Genomic DNA, 24,940 nt, shown 5'->3' with positions numbered 1-24,940 from the left:
TGTTGTCGGTTCCATCCCCTTTCTCACTTTCATTGTCCAGCTTTTTATAGTTGTGGTTTGAATTAATTTTAGAGCGAACTTCTAAAATAATTTCTCCAAAAGCTCGATATATTCTTTTACGCATGTCAAGTTTACAGTCACAACCTGTCACTTGAGTATAATTACGGGGCAGATTTCTTTAAAACATCGGGATTTGTATTGACAATCGTTTTAAAACCAACAAGGGATCGTTTATTCGCATTTTTCAATTGTTCCCGAGGGTCGATACCATTCAAAACTTTCAACAGACGAGTGAAAAAGACAATCGACCGTCGTTCACGCGATGACGTCAGCACGTAGACATCCGGGAAATGCAACGCGACGTGCGTGACGTCACGCGTCGAATTTCGACGGGACAAGATGGCGGAGGTTGGCTGGTGAAGCGATGGGCTCGAAGGGGAGAACAATTAATTAATTAAGTCATTAAAATGTTTATATACCGTGCGAATTCCTTTTCTAAAAGCACGGAATTCTTTTTAAACTCGCGGCGGACCGTTTCATTTAAGATTCGGAAAAAAATATATGATCAAAGAGTTGATGAAACTAATTTTACTGATGAAGGGATAAAATGTGTATTTGAAGGGTTTATTTTTTTTGGGGGTTTTTTTTTTTTTTTTTTTTGAAATCTGTGCTTCTGTTGACGAAATGACAACTTTTATCTTCTTTTCCCACAGAGTACGAGTACGAACGGCAATTCGAGTCCCGGTAAGGCTTGGTTATCACTATTATGATTATTTTACCGAAATGTCCGGTTTCCTCAATTTAAAATTGCTCGTTACCTCATCAGAAGGAACGTTGTTGGTTCGATGAAATCCTGTGTTATTTAAAATATTTTTTGAAGCCTTCATTCCCATTGAGTACCCCTCCCCCCCTTCCACCCCCCCTCCTTCCACACCCCCCCCGCCCTTTCCCAATCGAAGCTCCTCCTCATCCTCCTCCTCCTCCTCCTCCTCCTCCTCCTCCTCCTCCTCCTCCTGACGAGCCAAGTTTACCTCCCAGTCGAATAGTTTTGATAAATACACCAAGTTGTGATGACAAACCTTGTGGTGAAGGTAAATTAAATCGTTGCTGACCTTTTGCATATTGTTCAATTCTAGATGAATTGTATGATTAATAATTATTATATAATGTATTGCAATTTTGCAATTTGTTGGAAATCTGAGAGTGGTCTTCTTAAAAAGTTGATAAATTTGTACAAAGGCTGAGTTTTTATTTTTTTTTTAAATAATTGTGATATTGAAAACAGCAATATCGTGTGATTTCTGTGTGCCACTTGTAACATGAGGATGGAGTGTGAGCATGGCTCCAAAAGAAAAGTTTTTGCAAGTTTGATATGTAATTTCATTGTCATTTGGCATTGCTTTTTCTTGATGCTGTCTGATGCCATTATAGTGATGCTGAAATGAAGCAAAAATGGTGCTGCTGACTGGAAATGATTGTGAAGTGCTGAGGGAGGAATGGGGGGGTTGTTGGGGGAGGTGTGTGTCGTTGATGTCTCCATATTTCGGGTTTCAGAAGATGGAGTAGAGTCCCTCCCAGGACTCGGAAGTATCCGCCTTCGTTTCGGTGAAAGATCGTGATTCATGGCCTGAGTTCTGAAGTTGTGTTGTCAAAGTTTTGTTTTGTTTTTTGTTCCGAGGGCTTTTTTCAGGATCGTCACTTCTCGAGGATTCTTCGTCTTTGTGGGGGTGTCGTCAGAACTGATCAATCTGATGTCTGAATGATACTCTGGTTCTGAGAGTGCTGTGGGATGTGGTGATATCATCTCAGACTTATTTCCAGTTGTTACTGGAGTTCGTTAGGGGTGTGTACTCGCCCCCCCATACTTTTCAGCGATTGTAGCAGCTGGATTCTGGGGAGGATGTCGGAGAGATATCAAGCTGCAGTCCGTGTGTTATTTGAGAATGTCAAGATCTCTGACCTTGATTTCCCAGATCTTTCCGGAGACTCTGGATCTCCTTTTGGGGGCCCTTGAGGTGCTGAATGAGGAGTTTGAGCCACTGGGATTATGGGTTTCCTGGGTCAAAACTAAGATCTAGGCTTTCAATGACATCTTGAATGCTGCTATCCTGTCTGTACCTGCTTGTGGTGAGGATGTTGAGGTCACGGAGGGATTCACTTACTTTGGCAGTAATATTCATATCTCTGCTGGCTGAGAGTCAGAGGACAATAGACGTCTGGGTCAGGCTTGGGGAGTCATTGATTCACTGGATCATGGGGTGTGGTGCTGCCGGTACATGTGCAGGAGGACAAAAGTCCGAGTCTTCAGGTCCTTGGTGCTTCCAGTTTTGCTCTACGGATGTGAGACTTGGACGCTGACCAGGGATCTGAGACAGATTTAATTCCTTTGGTACCAGGTCTCTTCGGAGAATCCTTGGCTATGGCTGGTCGGACTTTGTGTCCAACGAGTGGTTGCTGAGAGAGACTCAAGTGAGATTTGTTACTGGCATAGTCCGTGAGCATCAGCTGCAGATGTATGGACATGTGGCTCGTTTTCCTGACTTCCATCCTGCTCAACAGATTCTCTCAGCGAGGGAGCCCCGTGAGTGGAGGAGGCCATTGGGCTGACCACGTGCCTCGTGGTTGCAGCAGGTTGATCGGCACCTCAAGGAGATGGCGATGGGCCAAGCATCTACCTGGGGGATGGCCAATCGTAGCCCCTGGAATACCAGCGGAAAGTGGACGCAGAGACGCGCTGCTCCGGCGCATGCTCCCATACCTGAACTGACCAGTTAAAGGGCAGAGGTGTAGTGCCTTGGGAGCCAATGGCCATCCATATCTGCGGACGTCCTCCTGCAGTTTCGTACCTCTTTCTAGTTGGTTGGTGGCAGGATTTGCACTCCGGTCACCGTAAAATACTTCATTCCACAAAACACATAAAAACGCAAAGAAAACTGCAAACACTCCATAGGAGTACCTCCTGTGCAGCTGCCCGCCATAAGGCAGCTCACCGGATGATGATATTGGGACAAAGCGTTCGGGACCCCCATTCCTTGATGATCGGAGGAAAAGCATGGGGTAACCTTCCTGGGTTGGATTGCGGTGCTGAGGTGTCGTCCATTTGACACTGGTCTCCTCGGATTAACCTGAAGCGGTCTCTTCGGGTGGTTGTCTAGAATGTCCTCTCCCAAAGAGAGGATGATCACCTTAGCTCAAGCGTTTGGACATCAGTCTTGCAGCACTCTCTGAGGTTCGGAGACTGGATAGTGGTGAGATCATGGTGGGTGGTTACACCTACTACTGGTCTGTTCGCTCTGATTGTAGCATACCCAAGGGGTTGGTCTAGCTGTGTCCAATCAGCTGACTCCCATGATAATTGAGGAAACGCTGGGCAATGAGCTCATTATCAAGTTGAGGAATTTGTGTCACTTCCCTGGTCTCTTTATGTGCTCCAACTGAAGCGAGTGATGTCACTGTGAAGGAGGCATTCTGTGCTGCGATCAAGTCTGGTTGATCAGTGCCCCAGGCAGGATACTCTTCTAGTCTTGGATTATTTCAATACATCGACTGGAACTGATTGGGATGGTTTTGAGATGTGTGTTGGTCCCCATTGGTATGGAGCTGTGAACCAGAACAGAATTAGGGTCCTTGACTTTGCATGAAATCGTGTACTTAGGGTGGCTGGTTCATGGTTTCAGCGCCCACAGGCTCATCGCTGGACTTGGTGTTCCAACGCTGGTGGTGTGGCAAAGGAGATTGACCATGTGCTCGTTGATGGGCACTGGAGGATGATTCAGAACTGCAGTATATACCGGAGTGCTCATGTCCACAATACCGACCACAGGATTGTTGAAGCAACTCTGAAGTTTCAGCTTAAATCCAGGAGAATGGTACCCCAGCCTATGCTGGATGTTGGCAAGTTCAAGGATGAGAGGGTGGCAGAGGAATTTGTGAACAGGCTGAGTGTGGATTCAGGGTGTCTTGGTGTTTTGGGGAATCCTGAAGAGTTGTGAAGTGCCATGAAGAAGAACACTACTATTCTTGATGTTGCCAGTGGACGTCTTGAAACCCACCATCAGGTGAAGAAGAACTTTGTCTCCCAAGGGATACTCGATACCATTGACCAGAGTCGCAGAGCCAGGCTTAATGGCAGAGATGAGCTGTTCAGGGCGTTGAGGCATACAATTGTGCGTGCGCTAAGGGTGGATAAAGAAGCCTATATGCGAGGAATCTGTGAAGGGGAAGAGCATCACCTGTTGTCACCTGATTCTGATCCTGTTTGGAGAGGAATTCGTGCATTGCATTCTTCCAAGCCCGTCCCTCGGTGTACTGCACATAGAGTGGAGTGTGGTGAGCTCTTGGCAGAGGAGTCCAAAGTGAAGGCCCGCTGGGCTTTACTTTGAGGGGCTCTACCAATCTGACCAACCAACTGTTGAGTTGGACATCAGTGGTGTAAATATTCCTATGACTGACACCCCCAATCAACTGTAAAGCACCTTTTTTGTGGAAACACAGGCTGCGGTGAAACAGTTGAAAGGGGGTGAAGCTCCTGAGATCTGTGGCATCCATGCTGAACTTCTCAAGACTTGTGGAAATGCTGTACTCGTGGTGTTGTATGCAATTTTGTGCTCTGTCTGGAACACAGGTATCATCCCAACTGACAGGAAGAGGGGCCTTATTGTCCCTCTCTGGAAAGGGAAGGATGATCGCCAGGACTGCAACAGCTACCAAGGGGTGACACTGCTCTCAGTGCCGGGCAAGGTCTTTGCTCGGATAATTATTATTAGGGTTTGCCACCATCTGCTTGAGCACTAGTGCCCAGAGCAGTGACGCTTTACACCAAAGAGGTCAACGATTGACCGTATCCTTGCTCTTCCAGTCCTTACCGAATGCAAATTATTCAGCCATCTTTGTGGAGACGCTGGATATCCTGATGGGGCTCCTTGAGGCACTGAATGAGGAGTCTGAGCCGCTGGGATTATGGGTTTCTTGGGTCAAAACAAAGATGCAGGCTTTCAATGACATCTTGTCTGTACTCGTTTGTGGTGAGAATGTTGTGGTCATGGAGAGATTCACTTCCATTGGCAGTGATATTCATGTCTCAGCATGTTGTGAGCCAGAGGTCAATCGACATATGGGTCGAGCTTGGAGAGTCATGGATTCACTGGGTCATGTGGTGTGGCACTGTCGGCACCTATACAGTACAGGAGGATGAAAATCTGAGCCTGTAAGTCCTCGGTGCTTCCAGTCTTGTTCTACGGATGTGAGACTTGGACTCTGACCAGGGATCTGAGACAGAGACTTAACTCCTTTGGTGCAGGTTTCGTCTTGCTTGCTTGGCTATCGCTGATCGGACTTTCTGTCCAACAAGCGGTTGCTGAGAGGGACTCAGATGAGATTTGTTACCTGCATAGTCTGTGAGCGTCACCTGCGGCCGTATGGACATGTGGCTCAGTTTCCTGATGTTGATCCTGCTAACCAGAATCTGTAAGTCAGGGAATCTCTTGAGTGGAGGAGGCCAACGGGCTGACCACGTCCCTTGTGGTTGTAGCAGGTTGATCGGCATCTTAAGGAGATTGGGATGGGCCAAGCATCTGCCTGGGTGATGGTCAGACGGAGGCCCCTGGAGTACCTGCGGAAGGTAGACGCAGCGACGCTCTGCTCCGGTGCATGTTCACATACCGATCCTGACCTGAGATAAAAATGAATCTAAAGAAATCGAAGGAGCCTCACTCCAGACTCAATCACAGATGGAAATGGGCAAAAAATGGGTGGCTTCAGCTGCTGGTGAACGAGCAGGCATTGATGAAGCGAACTGGCAATGAGGTAATGGGCAGGACGATGGGAAAGATGATGGGGAACATGAAAACCTGTCTCCCTCCTCCAAAATCCTGGTGGTGTCTAGTTACCTCTGCCACTGAAAGTGAAGGAGGTTATGTTTTCACCCATTTCTGTCTGTTTCTCTGTTTGTTTGTGTGCAGGATATCTCAAAAAGTTATGGGCGATCCAGATGAAATCTTCTGGACAGGTTCGGTGTCTGACCATGCCAAACTGATTCAATTTTGGTGAAGATCCGGATCCGGATCTGGCTACTAGAATTTTTAAAGTGATTCTTCACTATTGAGAGATCGGGCCAAAAATGATATATATCACGATATCTTAAGAAGTAGTGGACGGATTCGGATGAAACTTCGTGAACATGTTGGGTGTGTGACGAGGAAGGATACATTCGATTTTGGTGAAGATCCGAATCAAGGTCTGGATACGAGAATTATTTAATTATCTCCGCCACCGAAGGTAAAAGGAGGTCATGTTTTCACCCTTTTCTGTATGTGTGCAGGATATCTCAAAAAGTTATGGACGGATCCGGATTAAATTTTGTGGACAGGTTGGGTGTGTGACAAGGACGAACTGATTAGATTTTGGTGAAGGTCCGGATCCGGATCCGACTCGAAGAATTTTTAAAGTGATTCTTCACCATTGAGAGACAGGGCCAAATATGATATACAGCACGATATCTCAAAGTTGTGGACCGATTTGTATGAAATTGGTGCACAGGTTGGGTGTGTGACAAGGAAGAATTGATTCAATTTTGGTGAACATCCAAATCTCGATCCGGATCCGATAATTTTTACGTGATTCTTCACCATAGAGAGATAGTGTCAAAAATGATATCCCAAAAGGTTGTGGACGGATTCTGCCAAAACTAGTTGATTACTGTTGCCGTTATGATTGAGTGATTGAAATAAGTGTTCATTTTTAATGGTTTATACTTCAAATTATACTAACTTTGGTTATGATTGAGTGATTAAAAATTTGGGATCATTTTTGATTTGTTATAATTCACAACCTCTGCTACTGAAGGTAAACAGGGGTTATGTTTTCACCTCTGTTTGTTTGTCTGTGAGCAGGATATCTCAAAAGTTTATGGACTGATTCAGAGAAAACTTGATGGACCAGTTGGGTGTGTGACTAGGATGAATTGATCCAAAATTTGGTTCAGGTCTGGATCTAGATCTGGTCATCAGTGGGATACAAAATGTAAACTGTTCAGCCTGGTGGAGATATGAACTCCACCGAGTATCGTTCTAGTTTTTAAAGTGATTCTTCACCATTAAGAGATGGGGCCAAAAACATTGTATTGTGTAGCTTGATATTTCAAAAATTCATTGGGCCTGATATGTTCTCGTGGATCAGGCATTATGTGGCGGAGGTATGTGCTCGACCGAGTGCTTTTCTCATTAAGTCTGTTTCTGATGTATGTTCCCCTTCTATCCCTCCCTTCTCTCAAATGGCCGCACAGCTGACCCTGCACATGAAAAGGCTGAATGCCTAGACTCTGTGTTTGCTTCCAAATCTTGTGGCCCAAACCCATCGCTTTCTGTTCCCACCTTACCCAGTCACACCCAGCTGTTCCTGAACTCCTTGTCCTTTTCTCCTGACAAGGTGGAAAGCTTGCTGTCAAACCTCGACTCAGATTCTGCAACCGGTCCAGACAGCATCAGCCCACATGTCCTAAAATCCTGCTCTGCTGCTCTTGCTCACTCTTTCTGTTCTGTTCACCCTTTTATTTGCTCAAGGTCATCTGCCATCTGCTTGGAAATCAGCAAACATTATCGTGCTGCATAAAAAAGGTGCAAAAACAGATCCCTGTCACTACAGACCAATCAGACTTCTCCCAATCATTACCAAGGTTATGCAATCCATCATCGCATCTTACATCATGTCCACAAAAGGACATTAAATCCTTACTCTTCTCCAATGGCGTCATTTCTGATGATCAATTTGGATTCAGACCAGGTCACTCTACACTGGGTATGCTGCTTCTGCTCTCCTAACAGTGGATGGAGTTTCTCAATGCCAAACATGAAATCAGATCCATCTCCCTCGACACATCATGTGCTTTCGATATGGTTTGGCACTCTGCCCTGCTCGCCAAACTCTCTTCCTATGGTATCGAAGGACATCACTCATGGCTCGCAGACTTCTTCTCCTGTCGCGCCCAACGTGTGGCCCTAAATGGAGTTCTCTCATCCCCTCTTCCTGTCCAAGCTGGAATTCCTCAAGGCAGTGTTCTGGACCCTGTTCTTTTTCTGGTTTTCTTCAATGATCTCTCTGACTCTGGAAAATCCTCTTTATCGCTTTGCTGATGACTTCTCCCTCTACGTACCATCTGTCATCCCACAGATCGGCAAGCAGCAACCTCTTCACTCTCTGCAGATCTGGATAACATCACAAGCTGTAGAACATGTCTTTCAATCCCGACAAATCTCTCACTCTCACGATGTCTCTCTGAAAGGACCGTCCGGACCCCCCCCCAAACCGCCATCTACTTTCTCAATAATCCTCTTAAAGAAGTCCTTTCATTCAAGCTTCTGGGTTTCACGATCTGCCATGATCTTTCCTGGGAAAGCCGCATTTCCAAGCTGGCTTCCAAAGCCAGTCGCCGACTGGGCATCCTCCGTCAGGCAAAGTTCTTCCTTGGCACACCTGTGTTCCTGACCACATACAAAGCTTTAGTTCCCAGCCCGATGGAGAACTGCTCTCCCCTCTTGGCTGGTTTTCCCGCCTCTCACCTTTCTCGGCTTCACGCTGTGGTAACCAAGGCATTTAGGATCATTGGTATCTCTCGTGATGAGGCTGAGTCTTTGGGTCTTTCACTGTCATTGAAGGCAGGTCGGTGGTCTTTGTCTTCTACCATTTCCTCTCCTCCTCGCCACCCCCCCCCCCACACTGCTTTGTCTGCGATGTGTACCCCTCCCCCCCCATATTTCCACAGGGTGCTCAAGGTTCACCAGCAACTCCCTTCTGGTAAAACTACCAAAATGAAGAATCACTGCTCACCTTCACTCTTTCATTCCTGTCTTTTCTCCTCCTTTGGAACAAACTCCCACACTCTCTTCAATCCGACTCTTCCCTCAAGGCCTTCAAAACAGTTGTTCTCCCTTCCAAAAACACGATCTCTTCTCCCACCGTTAATCCACCCAAACCCACCTCCTTCAAATTCTGTTGTGGATACATTATTTGTCCTGTTTTAGTCGGCGAGCACTCCCGGAAATAGGGGGTCCCGTTGTCTCGATATGATGTATGATCTGGTGTTTGACGGGTTGGATTGTCACCAGTGGTGTGTTATGGGTGGTGTGAAAGTACTTTCTGAAACGGGCATGTGGGTGTGGATGGAAGATGTGATATTCATTGACAAAACGGTGGATGCTTTAGCGAGAACACACAAGGCTGTGCCGAGACATCCAATCGACGTCTGTTTGCCATCTACAAGATTGAAATGACGTAAAAAAAAATCTGCACCTGTGATGGAGTATCTGGTGTGGACAATAGTAAACATCCACAGAAATGAACAAAGTAAACACAAATCAACCTAAAGGTGACATTCTCCAAAAATGCCAATGACACTGTTGTTTGTGGCATGCAATGAATATTCTTGTGGATTTTTTTTCTTCCTCGGTATGGCAGCACAATGCTTAGGGCCCTGTCACACCTTGACGTTTTAGCCAGCGTATGGCAAGGTATGTAAAACGCTGGCGTACGCTGAACTATTAATGTTTTATTTCCGTTTTGGACGTGTTCATAATGAGTTGTACGTATGCATAATGTATTAGTAACATACACAGAACGTTTCAATAACATTTAGATAACATATCAACGAATGCTGAGCGTGTTGTCAGCGTTCACAACATATGCCCAACGATAGTCTAACTTATGCATAGCGCGCGGCAGCGTATCGCCGACGATCACGTGGCGTAGGTTATTAATAGGATGTGGCTCGATGATTCAAATCATAACCGCACTAGACATCGAAGTGTGAATCCGCTGTCACACCTTGACGATTTAGCCAGCGTATGGCGACGTATGAAAAAAATTGTCTAAAACGCTGGCACACGTCAAATACGTTATGGGTAAGTTTTGTATACGTTAATAGCACGCTGGCATACGTCGTAGTATGCCGAGTGTGTCGACAAATTTTCAGCATGTTGAAAATTTTTCGATGTACTCAGCGTATGACACACATTCCGCATACGCTGGCCATAAGTTTTAGGCAAGTTACGCGATCGTTGACACACGTCGACACATGCTACTTGTAAGTTACTCATAAGTCGAAACATGTCGAGGTAATGGTTAGCGTCAGTGTTCCAGACTCCCTGTTTTTTTTTGTTTTTTTTTCTTCGGTATGACGGTGATGTTGACACTTTGATTTCTAGTGCGGTTATGATCTAAATCGTTGAACGGCAGCCTATTAATAATATTATATTATAACCGCAGTAGAAATCGAAGTGCCAACATCACTGTCATACCGAAGAAAAAAAAACAAAAAAAAAACGATGGAGTCTGGAACACTGACGCTAACCATTACCTCGACGTGTTTCGACTTATGAGTAACTTACAAGTAACGTGTTTCAACGATCGCGTAACGTGCTTACAATACGTTACTCATCGGTTAGAAATAAGTTTCGGGTATGCTAAACATTACCTCGACGTGTTTCGACTTATGAGTAACTTTCAAGTAACGTGTGTCAACGAGCGCGTAACGTGCTTACAATACGTTACTCATCGGTTAGAAATAAGTTTCGGGTATGCTAACCATTACCTCGACGTGTTTCGACTTATGAGTAACTTTCAAGTAACGTGTGTCAACGATCGTGTAACGTGCCGACAACTTATGGCCAGCATTATGCGGAACGTGTGAGTCATACGCTGGCATACGTAGAAAAATTTCAAGCATGGAAAATTTGTCTAACACCTCGGTGTACTACGACGTATGCCAGCGTACTACGACATATGCTAGCGTGCTCTTAACGTATACGAAACTTACCCATACGTATTCGACGTGTGCCAGCGTTTAGACAAATTTTTCATACGTCGCCATACGCTGGCTAAATCGTCAAGGTGTGACAGGGCCTTTACATCCTCCCCTATATCCACAAGAAAACAAATTTCGATAGTACGATCCACGAGGAAGAGGAGGAGATGGACGTATGGCCCAGGTTAACATGTCACCATTAGTTGTGGGCCTCGTCCTTTCACTGTCAGCTCGTCTGAGTATGGTGCTCTACACTTATGAAAATTAGCACTGCAGGTCATTTGGTACCAACACCAATCTCGAGATGTTCACTTAAGGTGAAGAGAAATGGTAGTGCAAGGTTCAGCGTTTCTCTGTCTGTAGTAGGGGTACACTCAAAGTTGTGCACAATGGGTGTTGCACAGTGTGGAACTCCAGGATGAGCTTCTTCAGGTCTGCCATTTCAGATTGTAGCTGTGCGACCTGTTGCGGTTAAGAAGTCACATTAGCTACAGTCAGTGTAAAGATGTCCATGAGATGATCAGTCAGATCCGCATTGGCTGGTTGTGCCAGCTCTGCCTTAGCTACAATTATCGTGTATACGTAGTGACAAACGTCGCAAGAAAAACCCACAAAGTAGCGACTGGTCGAAGGTGGCATGGTGGTCACTGAGAAGCTGCTGAATATGACGCAGTAGTTGTGTCGGTCTTCGATCTCCTAAATCTTCAGCTGTAATAAAGTTATTGAGAGCGGCGATGCTCGGAGGGAATCGTGTGCTTTGTGAGCATGGTCTTCAAAGTCATGTACTGGGCGTTCATTGGAGGTTGTAAAATAGAAATATGTCTCACCTCGGTCGCATCCTCTGGTGACAAGGAGCCAACAATATATTTGAATTTGGTCACCTCTGTAGTGGTGTTTCGGTGTCTAGTCTGGTAAACCACCGCCGCGTGTCATTTGGCCAGAATGGCGAGAGTGTAATTGAAACTGCTGTCACCGATGAAGCTGGTTGAGTGTCCGGGAAGGCACGGTTGTTGGCTGTTCATTCTAGGTGACTGGTTGCGTGCTTGCAACTCATTGTCTGTTCATTTGCTTCGCATTGGGGTCACTAATTTAGCGTGAGAGAAAAGACATCCAAGACGTTCGGATTCCGAGTCAATCCTTGATGAATTCGCAACCTCACCTATCAAAGCCACTGCTGGGAAACCCCGTACTGGAAATTCCCCCGATTAAAGCGTGTTCACATATTATGAAATAAAAGGCAAAATGATGCTGCTATGGACTTATCTGGACATATTTGTTTGGTTTGGGTAAGTCTTACTGATGAGCACACTGAGAGCCGTGTGAACAGACTCTCTCATGCACATCAAATGACAATTCATTACATTTCCACAGCTGAAACAGTGTTTGTAACTTATGTCGAAGCATAGCTGTGTTATCTTCCTGAGCCACGCCACTGAGTAACTGGAATTTTGAGTAATCATTCAGAATGCTGTGCATTTTGTCCAAGTAATTCTTGCACACCTCATTGCTCGGTCAAATTCACTTTTGAGACGGAGCATTTGAATGCGCTCCCTTTTTATAAATGTAATAATTGAGAAATCTGAGGATGGATTCTCGACTTCCGTCTATTCTAAGTCTACGTTCACTATTTGCACTGGTACAATCATCACATCTGAACTCTGACTCTGACCCTGTGTAGGAGAGCTTTTATCAAGATACCGAAGCATATACAAAAAGCATTGCCTGTAGGACAGTTCACCAACATTCTGTCCTCAGTGACAAACACCATAAGTCAAACACAACACTCAATCCTCCCCACCCCAACCACCATTTCGTCCGCCCACAAACTACTTGTGGAATTTGTGCGCCCTGCAGAAACATGGGGGGAGGACGACAACAAAGCATTGAGAGGACAGAGGGTGCAAGACCAGAGTGGAGGAGGAAGAAGACAGAGACCACCGACCTGTCTGCGATAGCCAAGTGATCGGCCCACAGAATCGGCTTAATCGCAGGAGATTCCAATGATCTTGAAGACTTTGGTTTCCATGGCATCAACCTGAGCAGGTTGTAAGATAGGGGTGTCAGCCCAGAGAGGAGAGCAGTGTTCCATCAAGCTGTGGATAAGAGTTTAGGTGTGCCAAAGAAGGACCTTGCACGGCAGAGGATGCCCAGTTGACTGGCTTTGGAGGCCAACTTTGAAATGTGGTTTGCCCAAGAAACATCATGGCTGAGAGTGAGACCCAAACGTTTGAGTTGGTGGCGATCGTGGAAAATGGCTGCTACTGCTCTTGTAGGGGAAATCAGTGATGACGCTATAGCTTAAAATTTAGGCATGCTCTCCAAGGCTGCTAAAATTCATTCATTCATGCTTGTTTCATTGATGTCACAATATCCCCTGAAATTTATCACATATCTGCTGGGCTAGAAGTTGTTCCAAAGAAAGGGCAAACTATAAACAAGAGACCATCCCTCTCTGCTTCCTCCTTGCCCTGCCCCTCTCCCGGGTGAAGTCTGGTCTCGTTTATGTCCTTCAACACCAAGAATCCACAAAGATGGCACATTAATCATTCAAGTTGATGAATGAGGTCACTCGGAATTAACTCCTCTCCCAGTGCACAAGATATTCTCTGGGACTCCTCCGAATCCCTCAGCAATCACAAAGCCTTGTTTTTGCCTTTGCTGTGAGAAGCACTGGAGGTGTCGCATCCAGTGTGTGCACATGAAGGCCAACCACGCTTTCAAAACGCCCTCTCCTAATACATGACTGAATGAGCATGTCAGCGTCAATGACACGCATGCAGCTCTTCACACCAGTGGAGAACAAGAAACTGCAGGTAAGAACATAACTGAGGGATACAGTGATTTACCGCAACATTTGGGACTGTGGATAATCACAGTGCGGAAAAGGCTGCTAGCATGCCTCCCTTGCAGTAACAGGCAAGTGTCCGCCTCTGTGATCAGATTTCAGTTCTTCAATCATTTCTATCGTTGTCGTCGAACTGTGAATATCCATTCAGTGGCAGAGTGAGGCGTGTGTGATGAACACACGAACATTATCTTGAATGACATGTTCCATGGATGTCCCCTGATGGAAAAAAAAATTCGACCAAGTCCTCTTTATTCATCCCGTTCGTGAGATGCTTTTTCCATTGAATGGGGATCTTCTGACTCTTGTTCGATCACCATTATGAGCTCTCTCGTATATATGATACTTATCTCTGGATATGTCAGAAACAAAGTCCACGTGGGAGCTGTGAAATCCATTGCCAAGCATCCATCAAACATGGCAAGCGGCATGGACACGGGAGATTGGGAATAACACAAGACTGAGCGTAGGTGGAGCCCTTTGGCCTGAGAAATAATGATCATCCTTGTGAGAAATTGAGTCATTTCATAGCACTACCTGCTTCCCAGATGTATTCATAGACTTAGATGCATGCGTGAATATCTTCAACTTGTTTGCTTTGATAGTGGAAAATAAATCGTCTGATCGACTCGTGCTCGACACAACTCGCTTGTGCATGGCACGACACTATTCGCTTGTGCACGGCACGACACAATTCGATTGTGCACGACACGACGCGGTGCACCTGTGCACGGCACGGAACGACGCGGCTCACCTGTGCATGGCACAGAACAACGCGGCTCACCTGTGCACGACACAACTCGCTTGTGCACGGCACGACACGACACGACTCGCTTGTGCACGACACGACACGCTTGTGCACGGCAAGGCATGACATAACTCGCTTGTGCACGGCACGACATGACATAACTCGCTTGTGCACGGCACGACACGACACGACTCGCTTGTGCACGACACGACACGACTCGCTTGTGCACGACACGACACGACTCGCTTGTGCACGACACGACACGACTCGCTTGTGCACGACACAACACGACTCGCTTGTGCACGACACAACACGACTCGCTTGTGCACGACACAACACGACTCGCTTGTGCACGACACAACACGACTCGCTTGTGCACGACACAACACGACTCGCTTGTGCACGACACAACACGACTCGCTTGTGCACGACACAACACGACTCGCTTGTGCACGACACAACACGACTCGCTTGTGCACGACACAACACGACTCGCTTGTGCACGACACAACACGACTCGCTTGTGCACGACACAACACGACTCGCTTGTGCACGACACAACACGACTCGCTTGTGCACGACACAACACGACTCGCTTGTGCACGACACAACACGACTCGCTTGTGCACGACACAACACGACTCGCTTGTGCACGACACAACAAGACTGGCTTGTGCACGGCACGGCACGACACGCTTTGCTTGTGCACGGCACGACACGACACGACTCGCTGGTGCACGGCACGACACGACTCGACTCGCTGGTGCGCGGCACGACACGACTCGCTGGTGCGCGGCACGACACGACTCGCTGGTGCGCGGCACGGCACGACTCGCTGGTGCGCGGCACGGCACGACTCGCTGGTGCGCGGCACGGCACGACTCGCTGGTGCGCGGCACGACACGACTCGCTGGTGCGCGGCACGACACGACTCGCTGGTGCGCGGCACGACACTACTCGCTGGTGCGCGGCACGACACGACTCGCTGGTGCGCGGCACGACACGACTCGCTGGTGCGCGGCACGACACGACTCGCTGGTGCGCGGCACGACACGACTCGCTGGTGCGCGGCACGGCACGACACGACTCGCTGGTGCGCGGCACGGCGCGGCACGGCACGGCACGACACGACTCGCTTGTGCGCGGCACGGCACGACTCGACTCGCTTGTGCACGGCACGACACGACTCGCTGGTGCACGACACGACACGACTCGCTTGTGCGCGGCACGGCACGACACGACTCGCTTGTGCGCGGCACGGCACGACACGACTCGCTTGTGCGCGGCACGGCACGACACGGCTCGCTTGTGCGCGGCACGGCACGACACGGCTCGCTTGTGCGCGGCACGGCACGACACGACTCGCTTGTGCGCGGCACGGCACGACACGACTCGCTTGTGCGCGGCACGGCACGACACGACTCGCTTGTGCGCGGCACGGCACGACACGACTCGCTTGTGCGCGGCACGGCACGACACGACTCGCTTGTGCGCGGCACGGCACGACACGACTCGCTGGTGCGCGGCACGGCACGACACGACTCGCTGGTGCGCGGCACGGCACGACACGACTCGCTTGTGCGCGGCACGGCACGACACGACTCGCTTGTGCACGGCACGACACGACTCGACTCGCTTGTGCACGACACGACACGACTCGCTTGTGCGCGGCACGGCACGACACGACTCGCTTGTGCGCGGCACGGCACGACACGGCTCGCTTGTGCGCGGCACGGCACGACACGGCTCGCTTGTGCGCGGCACGGCACGACACGACTCGCTTGTGCGCGGCACGACACGACTCGCTTGTGCGCGGCACGGCACGACACGACTCGCTTGTGCGCGGAACGGCACGACGCGACTCGCTTGTGCGCGGCGCGGCACGACGCGACTCGCCTGTGCGCGGCGCGGCACGGCGCGGCTCGCCTGTGCGCGGCACGGCGCGGCTCGCCTGTGCGCGGCGCGGCACGGCGCGGCTCGCCTGTGCGCGGCGCGGAACGGCGCGGCTCGCCTGTGCGCGGAACGGCGCGGCTCGCCTGTGCGCGGCGCGGAACGGCGCGGCTCGCCTGTGCGCGGCGCGGAACGGCGCGGCTCGCCTGTGCGCGGCGCGGAACGGCGCGGCTCGCCTGTGCGCGGCGCGGAACGGCGCGGCTCGCCTGTGCGCGGCGCGGAACGGCGCGGCTCGCCTGTGCGCGGCGCGGAACGGCGCGGCTCGCCTGTGCGCGGCGCGGAACGGCGCGGCTCGCCTGTGCGCGGCGCGGAACGGCGCGGCTCGCCTGTGCGCGGCGCGGAACGGCGCGGCTCGCCTGTGCGCGGCGCGGAACGGCGCGGCTCGCCTGTGCGCGGCGCGGAACGGCGCGGCTCGCCTGTGCGCGGCGCGGAACGGCGCGGCTCGCCTGTGCGCGGCGCGGAACGGCGCGGCTCGCCTGTGCGCGGCGCGGAACGGCGCGGCTCGCCTGTGCGCGGCGCGCGGAACGGCGCGGCTCGCCTGTGCGCGGCGCGGAACGGCGCGCGGCTCGCCTGTGCGCGGCGCGGAACGACGCGGCTCGCCTGTGCGCGGCGCGGAACGACGCGGCTCGCCTGTGCGCGGCGCGGAACGACGCGGCTCGCCTGTGCGCGGCGCGGAACGACGCGGCTCGCCTGTGCGCGGCGCGGAACGACGCGGCTCGCCTGTGCGCGGCGCGGAACGACGCGGCTCGCCTGTGCACGGCACGACGTGGTTGTACACAGAATATCTGGACCCTACTCTTTTTTTTTAGACCGTGAAAGAATGTACGTTGTCAGTTCTTGATGAAATTGTGGTGCATTAAGCACCTTAAATCGGAATTTTCTCCCGACTTTTTGACACCTCTCACTGAAATCATGGATCCATGAGTGCTGCCATTTTGACCAGTCACATAATGAAATGAAGCAATTTTATTCGTCCATCGCCTGAATCACGACTCGAGTGTCACGGTCCGTCAAAGCACAGCCCAGAAATAGTGCAAAGTAATTTGATGTCAAAGTTTTAAATTGGCATGTTTCAGATGTCAAACTTTTGAATCAAGCGTGAGTTATCAACTCGTCAAATGATAGCGGAGTCATTTTCTTGTCTCGCGAATGGTGGAGCGGGATGAAATGACTGATCCTTCAGCTGACTGCCTTGATGTTTATTTTGATTTAAATGTCTGGCAATTGTTTTATTTATTTATTTATATGTGTACTTGAATATAACTGTCATTAATTCAAAAAAAAGGTAATATAGGAAAAAAGCAAAATATAATACCTGAAGTGGTGATGTTGGGAATGCACCCCCCACTTATTCCATCTATCTATAATTCCAGCAGTGTGTGTGTGTGTGTGTGTGTGTGTGTGTGTGTGTGTGTGTGTGTGTGTGTGTGTGTGTGACCGGTTTCTCGACAACCACTGGTCCGATCTAATTGAAACTTGCCAGATATATTGCTGGGGACCTGAGGATGTTCCTTTTCAAGGTTTGATATTAATCGGACAAGTGCTTCCCAAATTATGGTCATTTATTTACCAAACCAATGACAAGACACGTTCTTGCGTGGCCGATGGGGAAGGGAATCTCAGCCGCGTTCCCCATTACGGGTTACAACGTACGGGCTTCCGGATAATGATGACTTTGTGTATTCTAATAATTTCTCGATTTCTTAGGCGCATTTATAAATAAACACAATGCCCCAAGTTATGATCGTTTTCATATTAGACGGTGTATAAATTTCGGTAACATCAGAGTGCTGGTATGCCCCGAACCAAGAAGTAAATTTTTTTTCTCTCTCTCATCTCTTCTCTTTTTGTTTTTCCTTGCCACGACATTACGAAAATGTAAAATACGTTGGCGCTAATTGAATAATTGGGTATTAAATTGCTAATAATTGTAACTGCGAATAATATGCGCATTTCCGGGTCACGCACGTACGGGCACGCGAGAGCGAAGAAACGGCCTGTGTGGTTGTTGTTTGTTGCTCGCGGTTTGAATATTTATTTATAATTTTTTTTTTTTTTTACGGGCACGTACAAGTTAATTCGAATGAGAAAAACTGCTTTGATTTACGTCATTTCGATATTCGTTGCACTTTTCGGGAATGCATCCCCGATGTAAACCGGGGTATGGCTACCAGTTTTCTGAGACAAAATTCCTCGAAATAAACAAAAATGTTTTTCTTTTCAAAAAAAATTAAAAACCAACCCACTTTAAACAAGTTTCTATTCTAAGACTCTGTCACTTTTTTGCAATTTCCAAACAATTAATTGAAAAGTATCAATTTTGTCCATTTTCACAATTTGTTTATTATCCCCCATAAACTAATAAATTTCCATAGTTATCAAATTGAACAATATGTAATTAACAATTACCCTTTTGGGCAAAATTGATCAAGAAATCTCTCTCCTTCATTTTCCTTTCATTTATTCAGTTCACCTCGTTCCCTTCCTCTTTTTGATTGTGTTGGCTGGTTTCCCAGAATGTTGTGGGGTTGTTTTTTATTGTTGTTGCTCAACTTCTTTGCCTCAATCTTACATTCAACTGTCATGACTCAATCACATGACAGTTGGAGAATTACGATGACATGAAAGAGGAAACAGAGGGAGAATTTTTCCTTTTAAAACAAAATACAGCAACAAAAACTCAATTTTTAAGCGGTGAAGCCACTTCAATATTTGGCTATATCCATCCATCCGTCTGTCAAAAATGAAGAAGAACCTAACACACATTATGATAAAGGTAATCCTATATATTATTTCTGTTAATGTCTGCGTGAAATTTGACGTTTCTCCTCCGAAACTGCCGGACGGATTGTCACCACTTTTGGCATGCGGGTGCTCTGTGGTCTAATGTACAGCATTGGCTATGTGAGATCGCGCCACACGGACAGCTTTGGGAATTTTTGGAGATTTTCTAATTTTTACATTAGTTTGCATGGCGACGTGCGACGTCACCATCTGATAGGCGTAATGCCGTCATGACATGATCAGTCAGTCACTGACGTCATTACGTCCGTCATCGACAGACGGTCACCGCTGAGAGGCGTAATGCCACTCCAAGAAAACAGCGTCTGCAATGTAAAACCCTCTTCTGCACATGCTGACTACCTCAGAAGGTGAATTTGACACAAAAACATGTAACAAGAAACATTGTATATAAAGTAAAGATTACTTTTTAAAAATATTATTTCTGTTAACGTCTGCGCATAATTTGACGTTTCTCCTCCGAAGCCGCTGGCGGGAATGTGCTCATTTCCCATATACTGGGGTTTCTTAATGTGACGAAGATGATGCGCTAAATTTATAAGCTGGAATTGGATGACAACGTGGCTTCAACAAGATTTTCAACCCATCGACGGCTGCATTTATTCCCGTTCGGTCGCCATCGCTGAACTGCTGTCCGGTAAGTGCTGCCGTCTATCCAAAAAATATGTACTAGAGTAACGGAGTACTCATTGCATCTAACACTGAACATAAACACAACTGATATTAAATAGTATGGCTCAGAACATCAGCAATGGTTGTCATGTTTTAAAAATGAGCGTGGAAGGAGGAAGGATGAGTGCCTGCTCTGCCAACATGATATACCCCGATTGGCTCTCTCCCGGACTAAACGTATGCCCCCGATTGGCACCTTCCCGTACTGAACACGCCATCTTAGACTGTCATTTTTTTGTCTGAAATCCAACGTACATATTAAAAACACCCGAAAATAAGTTGCAATAGGCCTACGTCCAGATAACATCAAAGGCTATAATCTGAAGATAGGGGGAACCAGGGAATGGGTATGAGGTCATCCCTTCATTTCCCGGATTCTCTTCTTTTCTTTGTTCTTCGAAAGCGCGATGTCCGACAATAGATTCTGTACCTTGAATGCGTGCGTGTTAACTGTTCAAATTAAAGAGGTGTTCGATTGTCGGATGCACCCAAACAACTGCCGTTCATTACATTAATTGTCAATACCAACTACCATCGTTATCTGTGTTGTGCCATGGGTGTGTGATCTTCAAATTAAAGCGTCCAAGTGGTGTTCGGTCGTCGGATGTGCGCCAAAAGGTGCCGTTCATTGAAATTTGCATTCTGATTCTCGGTCACCCTCCACTGCCCCTGTTAAGTCTAGGGCTAGGCCTATATCATATGTATTATGTCATGTCAACACCAAACAACCGTGAGGATCGAAGCATTATGGTGCCATGTGTATTTTGCATGGATCGAGCCACGCATCTTCATCTTCAAAGTAGGCCTACTTTCCTTGCTTTGAAAAATACAGTACCGTTCCATTCGATTCGACTGGAGTGGACCAGCATTTTCGGTTCATTGACTAGAACTACGTGTAGGCATTATTGACCAATATTGCCAAACCCATGCCATGTAACAGTATACATTGACATTTAATAATTTCCCTTATTTTTCAGCTCCATATCATAAACAGTACCCTCTTCTGCACTTCATTGATTCACACCTAAGTTCAAGGTAAGGTTTCATCCACTCCAGCCAAACTATACACAGAGCAAGAGTTCACTTTCACCTGCTTATTCTATTCCAAGAATCTCTAAAGCATGATGAAGCACTGGAATAAACACTACATCGTACATTATACTGCCAGCCTGAACACAGTGACAAAACCACACATTTGGGAAGTTTTACCCCTTATCCCAGACACCACAAACTGCAACTCAATGAAACACTTGTTTTGCCGATAATAACAAACATTTCTACCAAAGACAGTTAATTGGAGAGTTTAATACCTTCGCTACTACAATTTCTACCCCATTTCTAACGAAATGTAATGTGCATATAATTCACTTTTCAGATGCCATCTCAGAATAATATACCTCCTTATTGCCAAGCCAATCGGCAACTACAATTTCTACCCCTTTCTTTTTATACAAATTGATGATGTGTGCCACATGACTGAATTTGCTGTGGTGGGTCACATATTCTTACCAGCAGACTTCTTTCCCCATCATAAATCAAATTACCTGACTATGAATTCTGCTGGTAGGAAATGGTCCACCAACACAATACCCACCCATCTCTTGACACTGTCCATTCCTCCCCCTACAGCATTGATGCGCCATGCCTAGACGTCGAAGGACCATCACAGGGGCAAGGACCCCTTCACAACGAAGAGCCAATCTACAAAGGATACATGATCAGCAACACCAAGAAACGGAGGAAGAGCGGGAAAGCAGGTTGGCAGTCCGTGCAACATACATGACCCAATATCGTCTGTCGCAGAATGCTGATAATGATACATCAGGGCAAGTCCCCCAGCAAAATGTTCAACCAAATTCCAGCGCAGGACATGCTGCAGCACACATGGTGCAGTTCCTTTCCTGACGATTCTCACTGCAGGTCGATCCGTTCTCCATTGGAACATTGACAACGAAATGTTCATTCTGGAATGCACTTCTGTTTCAAAAGGAAATCCACAATTGTTGCCACAAAGGCAAAGTTAAATTGCCAGCATTGGCAATTTAACTTTGAACTCAAAGACCGTTTCACAACAGATACACCACAAGCTCAAAACTTTAAAGCCAACATCCGCAGCTATAATAGTTCCATGGCATTCGCATCATTTGGCACCAACATTGTGTCCCCACCAGGCCATGGCCCATATGCATTCAGACTTCTTGGCCAAGTGTACCACAAGTCTGGCTCACTTCACCCTCCTCAAGGCACCACACCATGCTATAGCCAACTGTACATTTTAGAAGCAAGCCAAGCTCTACAGGCCAGGATGCAACAACCTGCCAATCAACAATGTCTTCCAGATGTCATGTTACTCTTTCAAAATGTCCTACAACAAACCAACCCGTATGCAGCAGCCTACAAACAAATGCAACAAGTCGAAGCTGAACAATGCCGCATAGCTGATCAGAATGGAACACCACAACCTGTTGTAACAATGCACATCTTGAGAGGTGGTGACCAGCGGCGATATAATGTATGCGATATATCACCATGTATGCGAGATGACAAATGCACAAAGGACTATCCTAAGGAGTTCCGGGAACCAACTGCACAGGCAACTGATGGCTACCAACTGTATAAGAGGTCAGATAACGGTCGCCAAATCACCATCGGCAGGCACCAAGTAGACCGATGGATTGTACCATATAACCCCTACTTATCCCAGAAATACCAAGCCCATATCAACCTCGAGGCCTGCACTACAATCAGGAGTGTAAAATACTTATGTAAGTATGTTTACAAATCCCACAACTGCGCCAACATCCAGGTCACAGAAACGAATCGGCTCCATCACGACGAAGTTGCCACCTTCATTCATTGATGCCAGATACATCAGCGCACCAGAGGCTTATAGGTCATGTGGAGGTGGGTCGGTTCGTTCAGTTTCGTTGTGCAGATCACCAATTTAAACGAAATTCACCCTGTACATTCATGAGAACACACCATTGAAATTCCTACTTGTTTCCATATGCACAAGTTGACACACCGACAGTTATTACCATTTGAAATTACCGCCGTGAAGTGGGCGTGGCGTGCTTATCACGAAGGAAACAACAAATCAAGATGGCGGCGCCCATGGTTGTCGTGTGATTTCGAGTGATTTTTGGTCTTTCAACAACCAAATATGCGTTGTTTCATACATTTGGGCGCGAAGGATGATGAGAAAGTGACGCAATTCACGGATAAGAGCTGGCTTAAGGTATGTGAATGTGCGAAGGCTTGGTGCGACGCCACAGATAGTGAAACTATCAACAAATGCCGTTTGCTGGCTGATCAAATTATGAAACTGCTGCCAATGACTGATCCTCCTGCGGATGCTGGCTGTCACCAGTTCTGCTATGCGTCATTTTGTAACAAGGATCATATAAAACGCGCTGAAGCCAGGAAAAGGAAATCAGAAGCCAGCACTACTGCAGTTTCTGCTGGAGCCAGTGAAGTGGTGGGCGGACGAGAAGAAGAGGGGCACACGTACCACAAAATATGCATAAAATCCCTCAGAACCTCTGTAGAAAAGGTGGCTGGCAAATCAGCTGGTGTACTGCCAAAAATTTGTATCATATGCCAGAAAAAAGACATTCATCCGTGTCAAAGGAAAATCTCAATGTGATCAGTTGTCCCTGGCAGAAACACAGGATGGAGGAAAGCTGAGGGAAACTGCTGAGCAGAGGAGAGATGAACGTGATGTGAGAATAATGACAACTATAAAGGATAAAGACTGTGTGGCGCTGGCAGTTTGTTATCACCATAAATGTTATTATGCGTACGTGAATGACACTTACCTCAGACAGTGAAAGTAAACTCCAAACTCAGAAAGTGAACTATGACTCAACATTTGACATTTTCTGTGATAAAGTAATCCAGGTAAGACTCATTGATGGAAAGCAATCTATACATATGAAGAAGTTGTGTGAGATGTTCAATGACTTACTCAGAGTATGCGAAGGTCAGGATAAAGCCAACTACCAGGCAACAAGACTGAAGAAAAGACTGCAGGAACGGTACCCAGACATAATTTTCTATCGTCCACCAAAAATGTCTGAGAGCGAAGTGGTGTACATGAAGGACATTGATATTGCTTCCATTGCTCAGGCTGCTGTTGTAGACAGTAGCTCTACAACAGAAACAGAGTCAACTGCAGAGCATGAAGCCAGCCAGGGTCCACAGCAGGGTGACTCAGGCCTCAATTTACATGTTCTATACTCGGGAGCACTCATGGTGAGGGATGACCTGAACAAACACCAAAGTGTGGACATTACAATGCCCTACTTGGAAATGGTGGAGCGAGCACTCGAGCTTATACGGGCAACTCTTACTTCGAACTGGCTGAAACACCTTGCGATCACGAGAGCGTCAATGCCCTGGTACTTTGCATACGATCATCTAAACTATGCAATGTACTTACCCGTTTACTGGCTGGAAATGGCTGGGCTAGAGCACTCCCACCCAGACACCTATCAAGCGTTCATGGACGGCAAATGGACTGCCCAACGGCATACTCGTTATGGCTTTAGTAGTGTTGCGTGTGATCAGATCATAGAGCAGACTTTAAATAGGGACAGCAAGACCAGTGGAGGCATCATTGGTTACACTCAGAAAAGCACAGCTGTGAAGAAGTGGATCCTGTCCCAACCAGCACGTGCGGAAATCGCAAGGAAATGTGAGTCCATGGCAGGTATCCACGACGAGCCCCGAACGAGAAAGGATTTGGATGTGTCGAGCTCGAAGAAGAACGAAGCAGTGGTGGTACAAGTGATGGACACAGTACTTCAAATGATTAACCCTTTCTCCAGCGCTCACCTTGAACTCATCAATATTAGTTCAGGTGTCATCGCACCGCCAGCCACTTCTGCGGACTTGATGAACGCGTATGTCAAGGGAGAGAATGCTGTCGTGCAATTCTTGCGTGATCGGCTTCTCTCGGGTGAGGTCCCATTCTTCAGTCCGATTTCGAAGGCCAAATTGGCAACTTTCTCGAAGGCCCGAGGCAAGTTGGCGACTCCCCACCAGCAGACGCCAAAGGTTGAAATTGCTTTTCTCTCCAATCAACAGCAGTCGTGTGAAAAGACGACGTTCATTCGCAATGTAACAC

The 24,940-nt window shown here is 47.6% G+C and overlaps 1 protein-coding gene across 8 annotated transcripts in view; it reads left to right on the top strand.

Moving 5' to 3' along the window:
* The first annotated feature begins 362 nt into the window (after window positions 1–362).
* LOC147032947 (mesoderm induction early response protein 1-like) overlaps window positions 363–24,940 on the top strand; it is an 84,383-nt gene continuing 59,805 nt past the window's right edge. Inside the window, exons 1-4 of one of the 8 annotated variants that reach the window (XM_085870994.1) lie at window positions 393–408; window positions 714–744; window positions 20,790–20,847; window positions 21,442–21,569. In XM_085870994.1, coding sequence (XP_085727120.1) covers window positions 400–408; window positions 714–744; window positions 20,790–20,847; window positions 21,442–21,569 — 226 coding nt within the window. In that variant the 5' untranslated portion in view covers window positions 393–399. Of the gene's footprint in view, window positions 417–713; window positions 745–20,789; window positions 20,848–21,441; window positions 21,570–24,940 lie in introns of those variants that run through there. The other 7 variants (XM_085870992.1, XM_085870997.1, XM_085870999.1 and 4 more) reach the window with 7 other exon arrangements.

This window comes from Eptatretus burgeri, chromosome 2 (assembly GCF_056783735.1).
Source record: "Eptatretus burgeri isolate ZD-2024b chromosome 2, Ebu_testis_v1, whole genome shotgun sequence".
NCBI classification, from domain to species: Eukaryota; Metazoa; Chordata; class Myxini; order Myxiniformes; family Myxinidae; genus Eptatretus; species Eptatretus burgeri.
Note: the sequence above shows the minus strand (reverse complement) of the source record. Positions and strands in the feature narration are given on the sequence as shown.